The 21237-nt window shown below is 35.1% G+C and overlaps 1 protein-coding gene across 1 annotated transcript in view; it reads right to left on the bottom strand.

The window, feature by feature from the left end:
* Window positions 1–17151, bottom strand: part of BRWD3 (bromodomain and WD repeat domain containing 3) — a 112945-nt gene extending 95794 nt beyond the window's left edge. Inside the window, exons 1-6 of the mRNA XM_033106874.1 lie at window positions 16897–17151; window positions 16715–16773; window positions 16487–16516; window positions 16017–16076; window positions 4055–4205; window positions 2600–2698 (exon numbers count right to left, since the gene is read on the bottom strand). Of these exons, the coding sequence (XP_032962765.1) occupies window positions 2600–2698; window positions 4055–4205; window positions 16017–16076; window positions 16487–16516; window positions 16715–16773; window positions 16897–16927 (430 nt within the window). The 5' untranslated portion in view covers window positions 16928–17151. The remainder of the gene's footprint in view (window positions 1–2599; window positions 2699–4054; window positions 4206–16016; window positions 16077–16486; window positions 16517–16714; window positions 16774–16896) is intronic.
* Window positions 17152–21237: the final 4086 nt, after the last annotated feature.

Here is a 21237-nt window from a genome sequence, read left to right as displayed (position 1 = left end):
ATGGTCTAGAAATAAACTGTTGGGAAGGCAAGCAATATTAACTTATGCCTGTCACATAGGCACTTCTCTCTGGGCTTTTGGTTTTTCTCCTATAAATAGGGTGGTTTACAACCCAATTTCCCAAATCTACTCCCAGAAAACTTTCACAATGTTTCAGGTATTCTGGGAAAAGGGTTTCCACTGTTGGGTTAGGAAATACTCCTCATAAGGTGGTTCACAAGGCATTTTAGCATATGAAAAGTTCTGAGCAGAACTACATACATTTATTTTTTTCCATATTTTTAAACTCAGTGTTCCCCACATTTAATTGACCAAGGAACCCATTTATCAAGAAGTAGTGTTGTTAAAGTACTTTCTAGTTCTAATAATCTTTGATAAAACTTTGAAGATTTATCTTCATGATTAAGTTTTCTTTACATTGGAAAACTATAAAACTGATCGATTTTAAAGTAGCTGTGCAGAACTGTACCCTACAATGGGAAAACTGTCTCAAATCAAAATTTAAGATTTCATATTCATCTTGATTACTTTCCTAGTCAACTGCTTTTTTTAATCAGGTTCTGCATTCTAAATACACTAAACTTAAAGATTTTGACTAGTATATACAGTAGTACCCCCTTATCCGTAGTTTCGCTTTCTGCGGTTTCAACCACAGTCTAGAAATACTGAACAGAAAATTCCAGAAATAAACAATTCATAAGGCTTAAATTGCAGGCTGTTTTGAGTAACGTGATAAAATCTTACACCATCCTGATGCATCCTGCCTGGGACATGAATCATCGCTTTGTTCAGCATATTCACTGTATTACACTCCCTGCCCCTTAGTCATTTAGTAGCCGTCTTGGTTATCAGATCGGTTACCAGATCCACTGTCAACTGTCCAGGTATCACAGTGCTTGTGTTCAAGTAACCCTTATTTTACCTAATAATGGCCCCAAAGCACAAGAGTAGTGATGCTGGCAAGTCAGATATGCCAAAGAGAAATCATAAGCGCATCCTTTAATTGAAAAGGTATGTATGTATAGGAAAAAACACTATATATATATATATATACATATATATATATATATGCGCTCCGATACTATCTACAGTTTCAGGCATCCACTGGGGTCTTGGAACGTATCCCCTGTGGATACAGGAGGACTACTGAACTACATAAAAAATACACCTTGACTGAATTATCTCTATTGTAATAGCTCCTCCCCAAGTAACATGGCAGATTTAGGATTGTGAAAGCATCAATGCTAGGGGCACTAAAATTCCTTAGCAGTTGCTATACGAGTAACAAAGGGATCGAAGTCAGAACAGTGTTTACTGTACAAAACCAGCAGAAATTTGAATGTGTGTATATATATATATATATATATATATATATGCAGTTAGAAGAATTTTTTAAAAGGGAACAGAAGAACAAAGAAACACTGAAAGCCTAATTAATACTCTCAAGGCTGCTTTTTAGCACTTCACATGTGACCACTAAAGGAAGTATAAAGCACTTCAAATAATGTTGATAATGTGGCTAAAAATATCCTATCTTTTGAACATAAAGAAATGCATGAATAATGAAAGCTTTTCCAATTAAATTTAATAAATAAATTATGAATAAATACTTCAGGTAAAAGTGAATACTGAAAACTTATGAAGGGTAAACAAACCCCTGTAAAATGGAAAAAAAAAAGTTTAAAATACCATGTCCAATTACACTCAACCCAGTTGTCTACTTTTCCCAGCAACATCTAGGCTATGGAAGAGTACTGTTTGCGATATACCTCAAAGTATCCAATTTATCCAATTTACCTTAATAACCCTTATAAATCTTTATCAATTATTTTTCTAAATATCTTTTAAAGCTATTTCTAGCCTAAATGTATTTAATCTCTAGGAGTAAATAAGTTCTTTAAGTTAGTATCCCTGTAAAAAATTATTCTTATTTTTTCTATTTGAATTTAAGGAATACTCTCTAGGCACTGTATAAAATAATATAATTTTTAAAAGAGTGAGAAAATAGAGAAGCAGACTGGCAGTTACTCATCTAGCTGCTTGGTTTTGCACCAGACATGTGAATTTCAGTCAACTAGAAGTGGGAAGGGTGATTTTTTTGTTTTAATAACGCTACAAAATTTATAACATTACTATAAGTTTGGCAAGCAGATATAAGCAGAATGTACTTTTGTTTCCTTTTGAAAGCTATCTTTATATAGATCCCTGTAAAATCTTTGATCTCAGCACATCGATACATAAAGAGACATCCATATGGTTAAAAACACCTGTAATATGTAAAAAGGAAAATGCTTCTGCTAAGAAGAAAAAAGGAAGGAAGGAAGAAAGGAAAGAAAGAAGGAAGGAAGGGGAGGGCAGAGCAGGGGAGGGGAGAGGAGGAGGAAAATTTTTTTTTAAATTCACCTTTTACAAAACATGTTTATATTTGCTTTAAGTAAAAATGCTTTAAAAAATCTAGACCTACATTGAAACTCTTCAAGAACGTACACAGTTTGTTTATACTTCAAATTTAATTCTCATACCTATTTTTTGGCTTTATAAATAGTTCAGGATGGAACAAATCAAGAATACGTTTATAACTCACATGGACATTACTCACCCACATTTGGAGATCTCACATAATTTACAGGTAGTTCTGGAGGTCTGCCTCTATGTAGAGCTGCAAAAGCAGACCCATTCCATAGTGTACTCTTACAGTCTATACAAAAAGATTCAAAAGTTAGTCAAGGAATAGAATGGTGTTTTTTGCTTGTTTCTAACTTTACCTCAGAGGTAAATGTCTGAAATCAATTTCATTTGTTGAAATACATTTTTAACTACTAAAACCACAATAAAAAATAACATGCATATGTTTAAACATATTATAAACTACATATATCATGACTGGTAAACACCAATACCTTACTTAATATAGCATCAGGATATTTTATTTCTCGGCTGATCTAAAACTATAGTTTTTATTATACATATATTTGAATCTTATGTAAATGTGTCATGGATTAATAAGGTTTTAAGTTTACATTGGTCCTTCTTAATCTTTAGGCTTATCCATGACAATTCATATAAAAATGTATAAGCAGGATACGACTACATACACATAAGCATGCCACATAAAACTCAGAAACATTCTTAGTTCATGCTCATGTTATGCAGTGACTCTCAGTTGTGCCATAAAAGGTAACAAGATTGCATATCAGATGATAACTGACTATGAATAGTTATGGATTTTTGTCTTTTATATTTATATCAAAAGATTCAAACATATATCAAATATTCCAAATAATATTGTATAAATCTCTTAAAAACTTCCAAATTAACTGAAATGAAGAACTTCCTTAAATTATAAAATGAGATGTTTAAACACCAGTATCATTTATGCAACTATTTATCTTTGTGAATTAGGATTTTTAAGAGCATTATGCTAATAAAACAAAACACAGAAATTAGTTGCTAGACCTGAAGTATTTATTACACTAAGAGGTACCATTAATGCCCAATTTCACTTTTTATGTTCATAAAATACTGTTTTATATATTTTGCATATTGGGGTTCCATGTAAAACTTTAGGGAAAATCTGTAAAAGACTGAAAAACAGTGGAGAGAAACTATTATGGAACAGTCACTGATGGGTTGACACATTTATTTAAATATTTTCAATTATAAAAAGTTTACATATCATAATTTTCATTTACTTGTTATAAAATATTTATGAGATTAGGATGATATCAATACTCATAAAGATTAAGAATATTAAAATTTAATAAAAGAATGTTTTAAGGATTTATACTGTACTAATCAGAGTAGTGATCTTTTGAGATCTCTGTTCCACAGGATTACAGATATTTTATATTCTTTACCTCTATGCTATTCGTTGTTTTACAGAAAAGCGCTCCTCTTAGGCCCCTAAAAATTTACTTGTACACCAAAAAATTAAAACAAGATTGGCAAAATAAGAATAACTAGAAGAAAAGCATTAAGAAAAAAATGAAACATTTACTTAACATAGAAATATGCTGCTCTCCACTCCTTCCTCTAAAAACTGTGAAAAGCTTACCTTTGGCATCCCTTAACAGAGACTGCCGACCAACACCTAGTAATGTCTGTACCCCAGGAACACTCTGAGGGATCTCCTTATCTAATAAGGGACCAATCCGCTCACAAATTTTAAGGAGGTAGTCTGGAGGAATGTGTGCATTGGCTGCCACCTAAAAAGCATAAATAAAACACAGGAAAACAAATTAGGTTTAAAAACATTAATCTACTCAATTAACAAACTGTCCCATCATGGAACAAAGTACAATTTAAAAGACACAATCAGCAAAACAACATCTTGAATACTTAACATGTCAACCAAATTTAAGAAACAGCTACAAAACCTGAGGACATTTAAACGGACATGATAACATTTAAAGGTTTACCTTTACTATCTTGATTAAATCATTTGCTTAGCTGTTAATCTTATGAAATAAGCTCTACAAAACAGCAAAAGTGAGCATGCCTAAAATCAAAGCAGTACAAAGATGATGGGTAAACTCTACTAGTACTTGTTTACTCAGTAGTCATGAACTAATCAAGAATCAGAGGATCTAGACTGTATATAAATGATAAGAATGCAAACAAAAGGTATTACTTGCACCAAACTCTTACCTAAATCCCTTTAGGATTAACAGGACATATTTACTTAACAAAGCAGAACTGTTTTCCCCAAAGAAAGCTAACTAGTTTCTTCCAAAAGAGTCAAATTAATGATTTTATAATTGCCATGCTCTAAACAACTAAACTGTGTACTCAGAATTCATTGCAACATTTTTTTTTAAAACACACAAGTAAATTTCTGAAGATGGTTGGTTAATAGATGTGGATAGGGATGAGACAATAAAACAAAACTGTTTTCCATTTTTTATCTAACCTAATGTTCCAGTCCCTGATGTGCTTCATAAATATCTAATTATTAAAACAGTAAACAGACAAAACTAGACTATTAAAAATCCTTACTTAAAACGAACATCTACATTCTCATCTTGATATAAGGTCCTGAATCTACTTCTGGCTACAATTCCAATTTTTATAAGTACTACAGCATAGATGGATAGATAGATAGATAGATAGAAATATAAATAAATATATACATGTCTACCATCACATAGGATACACAGCAATATATATCACTACCAGGTCAAGAACACCAAAATATAATAATTTTGAAATCATCCCTAATGATCACCATGAGAGAAGAGATTATGTGTGTTTTCAATAAATATTTTTTCATTGAATCAATGAATGAATAAAAACCAAAGTAAAGTCTATCTATTAGCATTATCATATGAATTCATACAGGAAAAACCTTAGATTCTCATATCAGGGTGTCTTTTTAGGAAACATGAGTCAAAAGATCTACAATCCAACATGTAATCAGAATTCTGCGAGTGACTGATTCTACTGTGATTTTCAAAAATTATTCACCACCAAAAATTATTGTAAATCCCTGCAAAAACCAATTTTAATCTACCAAAATAACTGGGCCCTGGGAAACTGTCATGATACTCAGGGAAAATGGCAACTTAACCTGATTGTTTAAAATTTGCATTCACAAGGTTTAGCTTCTGGATTGGGCCAAAGAATTAAGCTAATTTTTTCACTTATTTCTCATATCTCTAGCTTTGTTTTCCAAACAAATAACTACACAGAACTATATTTCAGTAAAATATACAGGTAATATTAAAGTCAAAGCAGCTGATGATTCAATCTAAAAACCATTTCTTGTTATCTAGACATTGATATCCTAAAATCCTAGTTTGTAATTCATTCCCTCCACATTAGGGTATTTCCTAAACATGCCTACATGCAAACATAGTACCCCTAAAATATATATCTTAAAGAAAAAAAGGCTTACAATACTGCATATTAACATCTATAATAGCTTATGTCTTCCCACCTCCCCAACACTGTCTTGGATACATTAGGCTTCTGATATCAACCATTACTTTTTCATCAAGTAATGGCTATATTAAGGCTTTACATAGGATGGTAGCTAATGTCTTTAATGGCATTTTCTTTTTTTTAAACTAATTTACTTTTCTTTACCCCATTATCATCAAGAGTTATTCACTTGTTACAAAATAATCTAACTAAGTACTCTAGAAATAACAATATATCTAGCAATATATAATGCAGAAAATGGGAATTCTCTAATATGAATTTTTAGAATTACCCTCTTAAAGAAAATCTGTCAGATTTATATCAAACTGACATCTTAAGCCTCTTGACTACTTCATTTTACAGAAACAATGTTTGATTTTCTGTTAATTATATAAATTTTTATTAATTCCTCAGTAATAACTTAAAAACACATAATCATTGAGTTAGTAAATAAAACAAGGTTTATCTACTCCTGAATTCTCCCCCTTGAAGATCTGTATTATAAATTATTAAATAAATTTCACAAGTTTAATTTTCACCCTATACAATAGAAAATTGCTCAATTTCTAAGTAGTCCCATTCAAAAAGTCTATCCCTCTAAAATCAGTTAAAAATTGATTATAAAATAGTACTAGAGAAACAGATTCTATAAACACAATGCCAATAACAATACTTTTGAGCTTGAACCTATTGGCTTCTCCTTTAAACATTAACAAGCTTCCAGACTATATCAGCACAATTCTTAGAATAATAGTTTCTTTAAATCAAACTTCAGGACTTGTAAGTGATAGTTAACATTAACTTTAATCCAATTGCTTTGATTACAGCTGGAATTTTTTAAAGGTGAACTTTTCAGGCAAAAGAACTCTTAACTACCATCACTAATTACTTTTTTAAGTTTTAAAAAATTCTGTATAAGAATTATATAGGTATATAATATAATATACAATAAAATATAATAGTAAAAGTGTATATTAAAATAGTCTATTGAATCCATGGCTTAATATTATAAGCCACACTTTTAGATTAAACCTCAAATATTCCAATTTTAGTTATTTAACCACATTTCTCTCTTTGGAATATAATGCCCAACAAGTAACACAACAAGCACTTTGAGATCTACAGAAGAAAAACATTCTCTAAAAGCAAAGTTCAAGAGCTTAATACAAACGTCTGCATTATTCTGTAAAACAGTTCTAAGGAGTTAAATTACAGAATCTTTGAATTGGAAGGATCCGTATACATAATCAGTCTAACTCCACATCTTGCAGTAGGAAAAACAGATCCAGAGAAGTGAAGCCGTATGGTCACAGTGAATGGACAGGATTGTTTACCCTGCCCGCTGCTCTATTAGTGTCCTATTAAGGCAGTTGAAAAATTATGAATATAATTAAAACAAAGACTGTAAAAAAATTAAAAATATACATTTCAATAAACTGAAAGAAATTAAATGAAGCTGAAATTACAAACCTTCTTGACAGGAAGAGCGGCTGAACCAAAGAGCAAATCTAACTACTGATTTACCACACTTCAGAATCATGACTACTGAGTGGACCTGACTACTTAGAGAGCTCACTAAGATGATCCTAATCATCATACTTAGTTAAAAGGAATCCAGTTGAATAAAATGCAAAAGGTACCTACCTAATACCAGGGGGCCAGGCCTGCACCAAAAGCTACATTTGAATACTAATTTTCAGACAGCAATATCATTTTTACTTTGGCTTTTAGAAATAATGAGATCAAACAAGTAACCCAATCATTTGTGTGTTTTATTTTCTAACTACACAGGTCAAATGAAAAATCAAACTGGCACCATATACTGAAAAAATAAAATGCAGTATTTATCTGAGATTATATTTTTCTCGGGGAGGGGATAGAAGAAGTGCATGAAAAAATTAGTTTTACATTTAGGGACAGAAAACAAAACAGATTTGAAAACTACAGCAAGGTTTCAAATAGTATATCAATATAAGTACATTAGTATGGTACCTATCTGAGAGCCTTGATTATTCAGGCTCTAAAATTTACTAGCTGTTACTCCTGCTGGCAGTGTGGTACAGCAGAAAGGACTTAGATTTGAATTATTCCAGAATCCCCAGTTCCTACTTATGTAACCTGCAAAGAAAGTTACTCAGTCTTTCTGGACCTGAGCTTCCTCATCTGTAAAACAGGGAGTAAACTGGACAACCACCTCATATGATTTGATAAAAACAAAAACAAAATCATTTATTCATGCACTCATTCATTCAGTCCTTTAAAGTACAGGGATGCAAATGGAAAAAGATTAAATTTTCCTAAGGGACACAGAGTCCCACGGGGGAAACAAACTAGCAAACAGAAACCAACCAAAGCTGCAAGTAACCAGAGGTTAGTACAGAGAGCTAAGGAAGCAAAAAAGCACAATACCTAATTCAGCCTGGGGGTAGGGGGTAGTGCATGTCCAAATTCACACTTGAAAGCTAACTGTCTTCCAGACAAAGAGAAGAGAGGGCATTCCAGGCAAAGACAAAGGCATCCCCACCCAGTAAACACAGTCTACATGGTGACTAGCACATATTATCTCCTCAATATTTAAGAGGCTCCTCCACAATGTTAAGTTTAAAAAAAATAAAAATAAAAATAAAAAACTCTCTCCAGAGTATCATCTGATTTTGAAGGCTAACACCCCACGTACTTGTACAAAACAAAACAAAACAAAAACAACTGGATGAAAACATTAAAAATTAGTATTTTCCTGTTATTTTTCAGTAAAATATAAATATCTGCAATAATCTGTTATATCTTTATAATGTAAGTGTTAAGCTGTAATGTATGCTGAATTTGAAGAGTGGGGGATAGGCAGAAAGGGAAAGAAAACAGGTAGGTCTTTATATTGTAGTAATACTGTTGGTTAGCAGGGTGGGCTACAAAATGTTAAGACTTATCATCACTTTCCTTTGAAAATGCTAATCACTGTTCACAGCATTTCTTTTTCTCTTTGTTAGCATATCCTCAGGAATGAGACTGGCAGAGCAATCAACCTAGACTCAAGTATTTGCTGGGTAATACTACCTCAAAAAAGCACCACAGGTACTATAACCTTGAGAGCAGATAATATCAAGACAAAGACAAGGGACTAACCCACATTCTAGAAGTTTCTCAGTAAAGAAAGATACAACACAGACCAATGGAATAGAAATGAAAACCAGAAATAAACCCACATATATATGGGCAGATAATTTTTGACACAGGAGCCAAAAACATACAATGTGGAGAAAAGACACCCTCGTCAATAAATGGTACTGGCAGAATTGGAAAGCCACGTGCAAAAAAAAAAGAAACTAGATTGCTATCTCTCACCATCTGCCAAAATTAACTCAAAATGGATCAAACACCTAAACATAAGACCTGAAATAATAAATTGCATAGAAGAAAACATAGGTACTAAACTTATGGACCTTGGGTTCAAAGAGGATTTTATGAATTTGACCTCCAAAGCAAGGGAAGTAAAAGCTAAAATAAATGAATGGGACTGTATCAAACCAAAAAGCTTCTACACAGCAAAAGAAACCAACAACAAAACAAAGAGACAACCAATAAAAGGAGAAGATCTTTCCAAATAATGCGTCAGATAAGGGACTAATATCCAAAATATATAAAGAACTTGTACAACTCAACAAAACAAACAATCCAATTTAAAAATGGAAAGAGGACCTGAACAAACACTTTTCCCAAGACATACAAATAGCCAACAGATACATGAAAAAATGTTCAACTTCACTAGCTACTAGGGAAATGCAAATCAAAACCACAATGAGATATCACCTCACACCTATTAGAATGGCTATCATCAACAAGACAAACAATAGCAAGTGTTGGAGAGGCTGTGGTGACAAAAGAACCCTCATACACTGTTGGTGACAATGTAATTGGCACAGCTGCTATAGAAAACAGTATGGAGGTTCCTCAAAAAATTAAAAATAGAATCACCATATAACCCAGCAATCCCTCTCCTGGGTATGTGCCCCAAAAATCTGAAAACATTTATCGTAAAGATATATGTATTCTGATGTTCACTGCAGCATTATTTATGGTGGCCAAGACATGGAAACAACCAAAGTGCCCTTCGACAGATGACTGGATAAAGAAGATGTGGCACATATACACAATGGAACAGTACTCTGCCATAAGAAAAGATGAAATAGTGCCATTTGTGACAACATGGATTTTGAGATTATCATGCTAAGCGAAATAAGTCAGAAAAAGTTGAGAACCTATGACTTCACTCATATGTGGGGTATAAAACTGAAAGTAAGAAAACTAGTAAGACAAAGAAACAAAAAAGAACAAAAACTCATAGACACAGACAACAGTTTAGTGGTTACCAGAGGGTCAGGGGGAGGGGACGGTGGTGGAAGAGGGTAACAGGGGTCAAATATATGGTGAGGGAAGGAGAACCGACTGGAGGGTGAGCACACAATGTGATATATAGATGATATATTTTAGAAATGTACACTTGAAATCTATGAAATTTTACTAACTATTGTCACCCCAATACATTTAATAAAATAGAAAGATCCAGTAAAAGAACTCAGTACTAGTTTGCAGATTAAACAAGCCTAAAAGATATATATTATGAAATGCTTCACTCAAAAGTTAAGAAAATTGAACAATTAATAACTGATGGCCAGCTAATTATAAAACATCCTGGTAGATACTAAAGAGTATGAGAAAACATCTTCAACAAGGTACTTTAAAATATAAGAAATTAATTATCAATAATGTATAGAAAATAAGCTCAGGATAAAAAGAGATCAATCAGAAGGGTTGAGGAACCCTGTAACAAGAAAACGGAAAGACATACCTCCCACTTCTTAAAAAAGAGTGAATACATACTGAATTACTTTTCTGTAATTATAAAAATGCAAATAACACAAAGTATCTTTTGACATAATGATCATTTCTTGTTTAACAGAGATGCACTTCAAAACATTCATATGGGGTTCAATTCTGACACTTTTCAAATACTCTTTTTTTAATAGTACTGTTTTATATGCCCCTTACCTTATAAAAATATTAGGAAAATTAGGTCGTAATAATTACCTAGCTAAAAAAACATCAGTTCTGGTGTCACAGTTCTGCAGATTTCCATTCTAGCCTTTCAATCTGTCTTAGTTTTAAAATGTAGTAACCAATTTATCTGCACAGCGTTTTCAATTAACAGAATGCATTCTCTCATATTTACCTCATTTGGTTCACAAAATAACCTTGTAAAACAGGTATTGGTTTTCATTTTATAAATAAGGAAACTGAATCCCTGAAAGGTTAAGCAATTTGCCCAGGGTCACTCAGCAAGTAAAGACTATCTCCCAGACTAAATCTTACGGTCCTTTCATACTACACACAAAATGCTATGTGAGAAATGTCAAACAAGGGTATCCCTAAAATATGACACAAACACTAAATTGCCTTTAAATTACTATTTTGCTCCTTACCAAAAATTATTTATTAATCAATTAGTAATCAACATTAGTAAAACAAGAACAAAAATACACAAACTAAACTAATTTCAAATTTGACAAAGGTGCTTTCTGCGCAAAAATTTTATAAGGGAACTTGACTCAACCCAAATACTTACTCTCCTACTGCAGCTCTCTTCACTTTAATACCATCTCATTTGTACTGAGATACCAGTTTTCCTAAGACTAATGCTAAATCTCCAAAAGTATTTTAATCATCGAAAGTATGTTCCTAGAGCCCAAGAGTGAAAAACAAATAACCAAGGATGAATCCAGACAAATAGGTAAACCCAACATATTATGGAAAGCAAGAATGAACACGTGGCTCAAGCAAATCAGTAGTGAAGAATACTAGTTTCCAGACATTGATTGCTCACTGCCATAATACCTTATTATCAGTTATCATTATATCCACACAGGGGTTGAGCAGCACATGATTTCTGGTTTCCCAAGATGCATTCTGTTCTTCCTAACTATGGTTGTGTGTTCACACAGCAGTTAATAAATCACACATGCGAAGATTGCTTCCACACTGAGAGATGCAATAACTACGCTACCAGCACTCAAAGATCATTCTACTGTTCTAACAGACAATTTAAGCTATTACTAGTAATTAGAGAACAAGAGCTGGGTAAGGTAAGAAAAAAATACAGGTATGTCTGGAATTCAAATGCAGTGCTTTAAAGTACTTGGTGAGAATCAAATGAGATAATGTGAAAACACTTTTAAACTTGAATACAATATATGCAGATGCAAGTTCTTACAATGATACATACCATCATAGGTGTATGTGTTCATTTTAAAGATAGTAGTGAACATACAATCTTAATTAAAGGTTTTTTTTTAAGAGCATAAAATTGTTTCAAGTCTTCTGTACATAAAATGAAGGTAATATACAATCTATGTCACTCCAAATGTAAGCATTAATTGGTGCTTTCAATTCTATGGATGAAAAAAGCTGAATAAATGTAAAAATATATACCACACCTAAAGTTAGTTATGCCTTTGGTTCAGTCTTATGATAGGAGTCCCCTAAAAATGGTTCAAAAATCTTAAAATATGCCTTTGAAAAAAGTTTCCAAGTCACCATTTCAATATATAAAATGTGTATGTTTACAAAAACTATTCATTTAGACACACACGCCCCCTGCCTCATTACTATGTTTGTCCTCCCCAATAAAGCTCCAAGTAGGAAGCAATAAAATAGCCAACAATTCAAAAGGGTCACCACAAATGAAAGAACATCTGTAATTATTTAAATTATCTACCTTAAGATGAATTGTAAGAAGCAGATCCATTATGTTATAAACAAGTCATGCAGATATAAAGAAAAAGGCCCAGATCAAACTTCAGAATCACCATGACTTCAAAATTCAACCTGTATCATTATTTAAAATTCTCAAAATTAATTTAGAATGTTTTATTTTGAATGCCATATTCAAAAACTTTACAGTTCAACATAAAGTGACAAACATTTCATATACAGACTTTTTTTTTTTTTAAGGCACTTCAGATCTGGATATGTCAATACTTGCCTGACAGTAGCTTTAACAAAAGAGCACCTCCCCTTGTGTTTCAAATTTTAACCAAAACATTCAATCATATTAAAGAAAGAAAAAGGGGGAACTTCTAGAATATGTATTAGGAATAGTAGTAATCAACTTATTATCTTAATATCCTTCTGGATAAATCAAGTTAAGCAGTACAAACAATTCAAGTGAAAGTATGCATACGGACAGAAGGGTAGGATTTTTTTTCTAATATATGTTTGTTTATAGTCCTTTACCTTTTCATTATGCGTTTGTATTATTTCTTTTATACCCCAGTACATTTTAAGTGTTATGATATAACTTAATATATCAAACTATACTACTTATTAATACTATAAGTACAAATAAAATTATACTATTTATTAATATTTTACCCTAAATTTCAATCCAAAACATATAGGTAAATCAAAGATCACACTGTATAAATCCATTGTTCTAATAACACTTCAAAAATATCTGCACCCCCCCAAAAAAAAATCCATCTCTTCCACAATGAAGCCACTCAAAATCAGAGGTCAGATATGTAATAATTTCAATCAACAATACAACTGTTGAATCTAGAATCAATCTAGCACTGTCCACTCAGTTCTCAGTTACTATGCTTCTTTTCCTTCTGTTCAAATTCTCACTCAGCCCTCTCCCCTCTTCCCTTACAAATAAATGTATAGGTAGATAACATCCCTAGAAAAACTGGATCCCAGTATAGAAAAATAAAAACCTAAGTGTACAGTACAAAAATTAAATTAAAAACAAAAAAGATAGACCACCTAAACTGTAATGTCAAACAATAGAAGAAAATTGTGTATATAAAATGAAAAATATTAAAATATTTAAAAAAATATATAAAGGTGAACATCAAGTATATGTAGGGATGTACAAATGAATTAACAATTATAAAGTATTTAAAGTTTAAACTTCAACAACAATGGGAAATAGCTAATTAAATCAACTAGAGACTACTTTCACCAATTAAAGCCACCAAAAGATGTAAAAAATATTTTTAAAAACTCACTCTAAGTAGCTAGATGGTGACACTATAAATTAGTACAATCTTCTGGAAAGCAATCTTACAATATATATAACAAGAACTATAAAACTGAGGAGACCCTTTGATCTCATAACTCCACTTTAGGAAGATAGGGCAGGAAAAACAGCTCAATAAAAAAAAAAAAGGAAACAGGCAGAAAGACTATTTAACTATGCAAAGATAAAAAACTGGAAGTAACTCAAATGCTCAACTCGAAGTTCTAATCACAGCAGCTTAAATACAACTGAATCTTTTCTTACCTTAAAATCACAATGACTAGTATAAGTGTTAAGTAAAAATAAATAAAAATAAAGCACAAAATGGACTTAGATTACAATTACTTAAAATATGACTATACAATATAAGGAAAGGAAGTCTAGTAAACTGGGTTTTGTTGGTTTTTGTATGTGAGTGGTTAAGACTGTATTTTTAATTATTTTGGTGTTCATTTACTTTTTATCACCGTCAAGTTAATGTTTAAAAAGCTTTTACCTTTTAAGTCTTCTTTTTCTACTTGCTTAAAATGGTCCACTTACAGACAAAGGTAAATGAAAAATTTTCAATAAACCTCAGTATAAAACTCTATCTTCAAAATCACGTTAGTCATCAAGTGTTAAAACATACTGGTAGGCAATCGTTTTTGCCCCTTTTTTGGCAGGACTTAAATTCAACAAAAAGTCTGATTACTAATTGAACTGATAATACATGCAGTTTTTTAAACATAATTTTCATCCACCTGAGAATTCTTTACTATTAATAGTACAGATGGTGAAGTTTATCCTTATCACAATCATTATACCATTTTCTGTGATTTGCAAAAAATAGGACAAAAATATAGATTTGGTAATAATTAACGTGGCCTCATACTGTATTTAATACAAAGAGAAATGAATACAAAAGCAATTTAAATATTGTATTATTGCAAGCAAATTTTAAATCATTTTATTCATATTAAGAGTCTACCACACCTTCCAACTTTCTTTAACTTTGTCTGATTTTTCTCCATTTGGATCTTATTTGATGGAAAGAGCTAAATTTAGATTTTAGTAACATGACCCCTTTCTTTTCTCATTTCCTTCCAATTTATTGTGCCAGTGGCTAATACAAGGGAACATCCTCCCCAAAATAAAAAGGATCACCTTTTTGTGTGTCAATGCTAAACAGAAGGTACAAGTACTCTACGAATTATATTTGTAGGAGAAACAACACAATCTAATAATGCCTTTGGTCCTTTACTAAAGTATATTCTATTTTAAAATATGACCACTGTTGTCTCCTTGTAAACCCCAAATTGGGTTTCATCAATTCTCAAAAAAGTCATAATCCATAGTTGTTATTTAGTGAAAATATATGTGCACAAATGAGATTTAATGATTTGATGAGCTATTTTCTAACATCTGAGATATACAATGATTATGTTTTTATTCAGTACTCGACTATCTAAAACCAACAAATCTTGAAATTCACCCCATGCTCCCTATTTTTAATTGTGTCGTTTTTCCTAATCCCGGTTCTTCAACTCCCCTACTGAGCCCCCTCCGTCGTCCTCCACCCCCCAAAAAAAGACTGAGCCTGGCCTCAGTTCCCGTATTTCAAGCCAGGACCAACCAGAAACCAGTTTTCTTCCACTAATCCGGAACTCCGGGCTGTTACCAATGCTGTCATTGGCCAGCGTCAGTCCTTGGTACGTGCCCCAAGATAACCCCCTGGTTTCTCTCCGTTTTCCCCCTACAATGGGCCTTTCCCGATGTTTGTAACATATTTATAATCCACAGTACGGCATCTCTGATAACCAACTCACATTCTTCAAAGTTTTCGGGTGGAAACAAGCGAGACCAAGGGGAGGGCAAGGTACCCTTTCTCCGACTAGGGAGGGGGAAGGGGTTGTCGTTTTTCGAGTCGGCACGGAGCTCTGGAGCAGAGCAGAGGGGTCTGAGGGGTCGGGGGCCAGCTGGGGGAACAAAGTGGGGAGGGAGCGGAGAAAGAGTTGGGGTAAGTTCAAATGAAAACTTTACTCACTAGATCCTCGAAGCTTCTTCGGTGCTCTTTCCCCTCCCAGTCTAAGCGGCGCGGAATCAGCTGGGGGACGGATAAAAGAAAGGAGCGGGGGGGGAGCAAACGATAAAGGCCAAGCCTCCGCTCCCCATCAACCCGACCCAGTTTGGGTCCTGGTCCTCGACCCTTTGGCGTCTTTATTAATTTTGGCCCGATAGCTGTAGCCCCAGAGCTAGACGAGTGTGTGTGGGGGGAGACCAAACGGTAGGAAATCTTGAAAAACCGCCTCCCACGGGCAAAAAAAGGGGGCGAGTTCAGACCCCAGCGATATCCGCCCCTTTTGAGGGAAGAAGCCGGTTCACCCCTGTGACAACAGCTATGAGTGCCCAAATCCAAGCCTCCCTCCCGGCCCCTGCCCTTCTCCCCTGACTTGCCCTCCCCTTCCTCCAGTTTCACCCCAACCCTCCCCACCTCCTCCCCAAGGGGCTCCGTACCTGATGCTCCTCGAGCTCCTGCACTAGCACCTGAGCAAAAGGGAAACACGGATATGAGGAGCAGCTCGGGCCATCAATCCATTCCTCCCTCCCCACTTCAAACCCAGCCACTGACGGTAGTACTAGTCAAGGCCGGCCATTCCCTCACCCTCTGCGGAACCACGCACCCCGCTGCCTCGATTTCCCCCTTCGGGACCATTCCATACGACTCCCAGATCTCCTTCTTACCTGAGCGGATTTGTTGCAGGGTCCGGACTGCAAGAATCTAGCGATCAGGTAATACAGCTCTGAGGAAGAGGGGAGAAAGGTTGAGAGGAAGGCAAAGAAGAGAAATAGAAGCTTTTTTAAAAGAAACTGACAGCCGTCGCTCTAAGCCTCCATCCCCTTGGCCCCTGGACACAGCTACCCACCGGCTTCGATCTGGGTAGGTGCCGCCGCCATCCTTTTCCCGAGGGGGTTTGGGGGCTTCGATCCAGAGGGGCTGGCGGCGGCGGGTGGGGGCGCTGCCTCTATTGTGGTGAAGCCCCCATGCCCAGGAGTCCCGCCGCTTCCGCCGCACTCCTCGTCCCAGTTTCGGTCTCTCTCGGATTCATCGCATCACGTTTCGACCCATAGATATTCTAGCCCTAGAGCTGAGGAGGCGGAGGAGGAAGGAGGGCGAGAGAGAGAAGGAGAGGGAGGAGCCGAAGTGGCGGAGGGCTGGGCGGGGGCAAAGGGGGTGGAGAGAGGAGAAGGTAAAAACTGTGTGAGGGGTTGCAGCGCTGGTTGTTCACCGCCAGAGGCACTACCGCAACAGCGCGACATCCGCTCTCGGTGACGGCCCACGGTTGCCTAGCTACTGCTCCCGGAAGGAGGAAGGAGGGGGAGGTGCTAACTGGTGACGGACGCTCTGGCGGCCGCTGTAGAACTCGGTGGTGGCGTTCTCTTCCGTGAACTCAGGAGACGGTTGCTCTTCCTGTGAGGGCAATTGGACCCTTTCCGGTCGCGAACCCTTCCCTCTGGCGTGATCGTGAGGAACATGTGAGGCGCTGGCTCGACTCAGCTGCTTTCTTCGGTTTCCTCCCAGCACCGAACAGGTTTTTTTTGTTTGTTTGTTCGTTTTTTTGTTTTGTTTTGTCTCTCCCCCACCGAAAGAAGGCTAGCCGCTAAGGGATCTTGTGACCGAGGGAGGAAAAGGAACCCCGACTTCGTCACTTGTTTTACTTCAAACGATTTTGTATCAGATGAAAATGCAGTGTTTTAAAGTCCAGAGTGCAGGGTTCATATTGTTATAGAGAAAGACCAGTTCTGAAAATGTCCCCTGATTCTAATAAATATTGCGGGAGGAGTTTGCTGTCAGACATGAAGCATTTTACTTTTTCCCCTTCTGAAAGTTTCACACGTGCCATATTGCTCCCATTCTTATAGGATAATTTTCAGTTGTCTCTTCAATTAATGCCAGAGTATTTTACATTAACCATGTATTTTTATGTATTGCATAGCTATACGCAAAGTAGTTTTCTACAGGTTTGGGGCAACATTTTTTAATTAATATATAACCCCAAACTGAATACAGTACCCACTTGCAGTATTTGATTTATTAAAATATTAAGTGATCAAAGGACTTGTAGAGTAATTGACACACGTAGTAAACTGGGTTTCCTTCCCTATGTTCTCTTAATATTCTGTTCCCACCTCAAGCCTTGACCAAAAGAAGTAGTTAATAGAAGCTGAACCTGATGAGACCAGAAATACTGTTTAAGCTGCAAGTACTGTTTACATTGAAATGTTCAAATATGAAAGTTCACCTTTTAAGTTTAGGGTTGGATTATTAGGAACTTGGTTTCCTCACTCAGAGCTCAGCCATTAACCTCAGTGGGCCTAGAATTACATTATGCAGACATAGTTCTCACTCTGGCCATTTTTTTTACCCTTCGGGAAGAAATAACCATACAAGACAATTGTGATATGATAGGTCTATCTTTGCTCATTATGTTATAGTATTTCATAAAACAAATGTCATTAACTGAGAAAAAAGATATTGAATATATATAAGCCCTAGACAACTCATTAAAGCAGTTTAGCAAAACATCTGAGTACCAGACTGAGTATTTTTTATAGTTCAAGTATGATACATATAACGTTTAAAATTTATCAAACCATTATTATGTGCTAAGCACTTTGCACACTTTACCTCGTTTAATCTTTATAATGACACTAGGAGGTAGGTTCTATTGTTATCCCCATTTTACAGATGATAAATTTACTATATCACTTTGGACAACTCACTTAAATTCTGCGAATCTTATTCCTCATCTATAAAATGTGAGTAATAGTACTTGCCATGACCACTTCACAGGAATTACTATGTCATGTGAATATATTTGTATCCTATTTCAAACTTTATAGGGCATTTTTATTCCAGTGAGCACTTCAGTCTCAGTCTAGGTGCAATCAGGAGAGAAGAGGCACAGTAATTTGGATAGGGAAAGTTTAAGATACAAAATTATTAACATTAACAGGAGATTGGAGCAATGAGGAATGACCTAGTAAGGAGTAAAGAGAACTCTAAAGAATATAGGAATAGCAGATATAATAACCACTAGAGTTGAGATAGAGTAGTCTCAACACCTACCCAGGGCTAAGATCCAGCTCTTGTTGGAGAGGACAGAGCCAGCCCAGGCTCATTCAGTGATAGGGAAGATGCTGTAATACCTTGCAGGCAGAATGATGGAACTCTGCCCTCTGGAATTTCCCAAAAACCTGTCCTCTGGAATCAGCCCTCTAGGGTGCCTGGGAAATATGTTCATAGTAAAGTTTCTCACTAGAGGCACTTTACTATAAAACCACCAGAAGGAGGTGCCAGGGGAAGCTGCTGGGTGCTACCAAAACTATGTAGCACAGGAGCTAGGCACTGGAGAAAGCTGCACAAGCTACAGGAGCAGCCTACCTAGTATGCACATCAGAAACAGGAGTCAAAACCCTTTCTTCCTGCACTATTTTTCCAGTTCCCTCTACTGACGAAGATTCAGTTCTCGTTGACAAAAGGAAAAATATTTAAATGGCGCAGACCCATTTTCGTAGAGCTGCCAATAAGGGAGAATCTAGAGAAGATAAGCAACATCAATAAACTGGCACAACTTCCCGGCTGTTTTGTTGATAAAAAGAGAGTTATTAAAATATATACGTTAACATAAACACTGTTCATTTGTTGTTCAGGATAAGCCTAATACTTTGAATTATTTTGTTGCAATTAAAATCACCAGTCTTAACCCTGTGGCCAAGGGCTTAATTGGGAGGGGAAGAAATTTTTCATAAACTAAAGCAAATAAGGATTTACATTTAAAAAACATGGACTGTTTACCTGATAGTATATTAGCTTTCTAGGGCCACCATAGCAAATTACCATACATTGGGTGACTTAAAACAACAGAAATTTGTTCTGTCATAGTTCTGGAGGCCAGAAGTCTGAAATCAAAGTGTTGCCAGGGCAACACTCCCTCCAGAATCTCTAGTGGAGAATCCTTTGCCTCTTCCAGCTTCTGGTGATTCCTGGCATCCCTTGGCTTGTGGCAGCGTAACTACAACCTCTGTCTTCACATGGCCTTTTTCCTTGTGTGTCCCATTATTTAATCTTCCTTTTTTTTTTTCCTTATAAAGGACATTAGTCATTGGATTTCAGGCCCACCCTAAATCCAGGATGAGCTCATCTCAAGAACCTGAACTTAATTACATCTGCAAAGACCCTATTTCCAAATAAGGTTACATTCACAGATACTGGGAGTTAGGACATGGATGTATGTTTTGGAAGGGACACAAGTCAATCCACTAAATTATTTATTTTCTTCTGGCTCTTTTAAAATTACATTTTAAGGGAAGATCAAGTTGAAATTTTAACAATTCTCCATAGAATGACAAAAAAAGAAAAAGAAAAAGAAGGAATACTGAGATGGAGGAACAAATTGTATAAATAAATAGTTTTTCTCTTTTACTATCTCAGTTTTCTTAAAAAACGTAATAAAATACTGTATTACTATATTTTAAACATCACACACATTACATGTTAATATATTTTAACATTGCATAGGTATAACAAGCATAACAAAAATAGGGAAAAAAAGAAGAGGGAATAGAACTATATAGGAGTAACATTTGTATATCTCAAAAGAACTAAGGTAGTATTAAAGTGAACTATATCCTATTAAGAGGTATATGATAAGCCCTAGAGGAACTACTAGAGGAATAAATGAAAAAATTATTTTGAAAATTTAAAAGTTACACTAGGAAATATTTAATACAAAAGAAAGCAAGAGAAGAGGAATAGAACAAAAAATACATAAGATATATAGAAAACAAAATAGCAGATAAATCTAACTACATTAATAATAACGTGAATGGATAGGTTCCACTTCTGACGTGAAAGCATGAAGAGCTTTGACCAGCTCCCCAGTGAAATTAGTGAAAATTATAAAAATAACCCTTCAAAGTATCAAGAAATGGCCTTGATGGCATAAAACAAATAAATTAAAAACAAAAACAAACATGTATTCAAGAAAATCTACTAAAGATTTAAGAACAGTAAAAATCAATGGTATTTGAACCAAGACCCACTCTCTCCCTCTTCCCCACAAGCTTATCAAGATAGAAACTCCACTGCAGAGTAGAACAGCCAATGAAACAGGACTCCCTCTCCCCCTAGTTCTCAGTTGAAGGGCTGTCTTCTTGGGTGGTACAGGATATACGTGTTTTTCATACTTCCCCCAGCTACCTGT

The sequence above is a fragment of the Rhinolophus ferrumequinum genome, chromosome X (genome assembly GCF_004115265.2).
Source record: "Rhinolophus ferrumequinum isolate MPI-CBG mRhiFer1 chromosome X, mRhiFer1_v1.p, whole genome shotgun sequence".
Taxonomy (NCBI): Eukaryota; Metazoa; Chordata; class Mammalia; order Chiroptera; family Rhinolophidae; genus Rhinolophus; species Rhinolophus ferrumequinum.
Note: the sequence above shows the minus strand (reverse complement) of the source record. Positions and strands in the feature narration are given on the sequence as shown.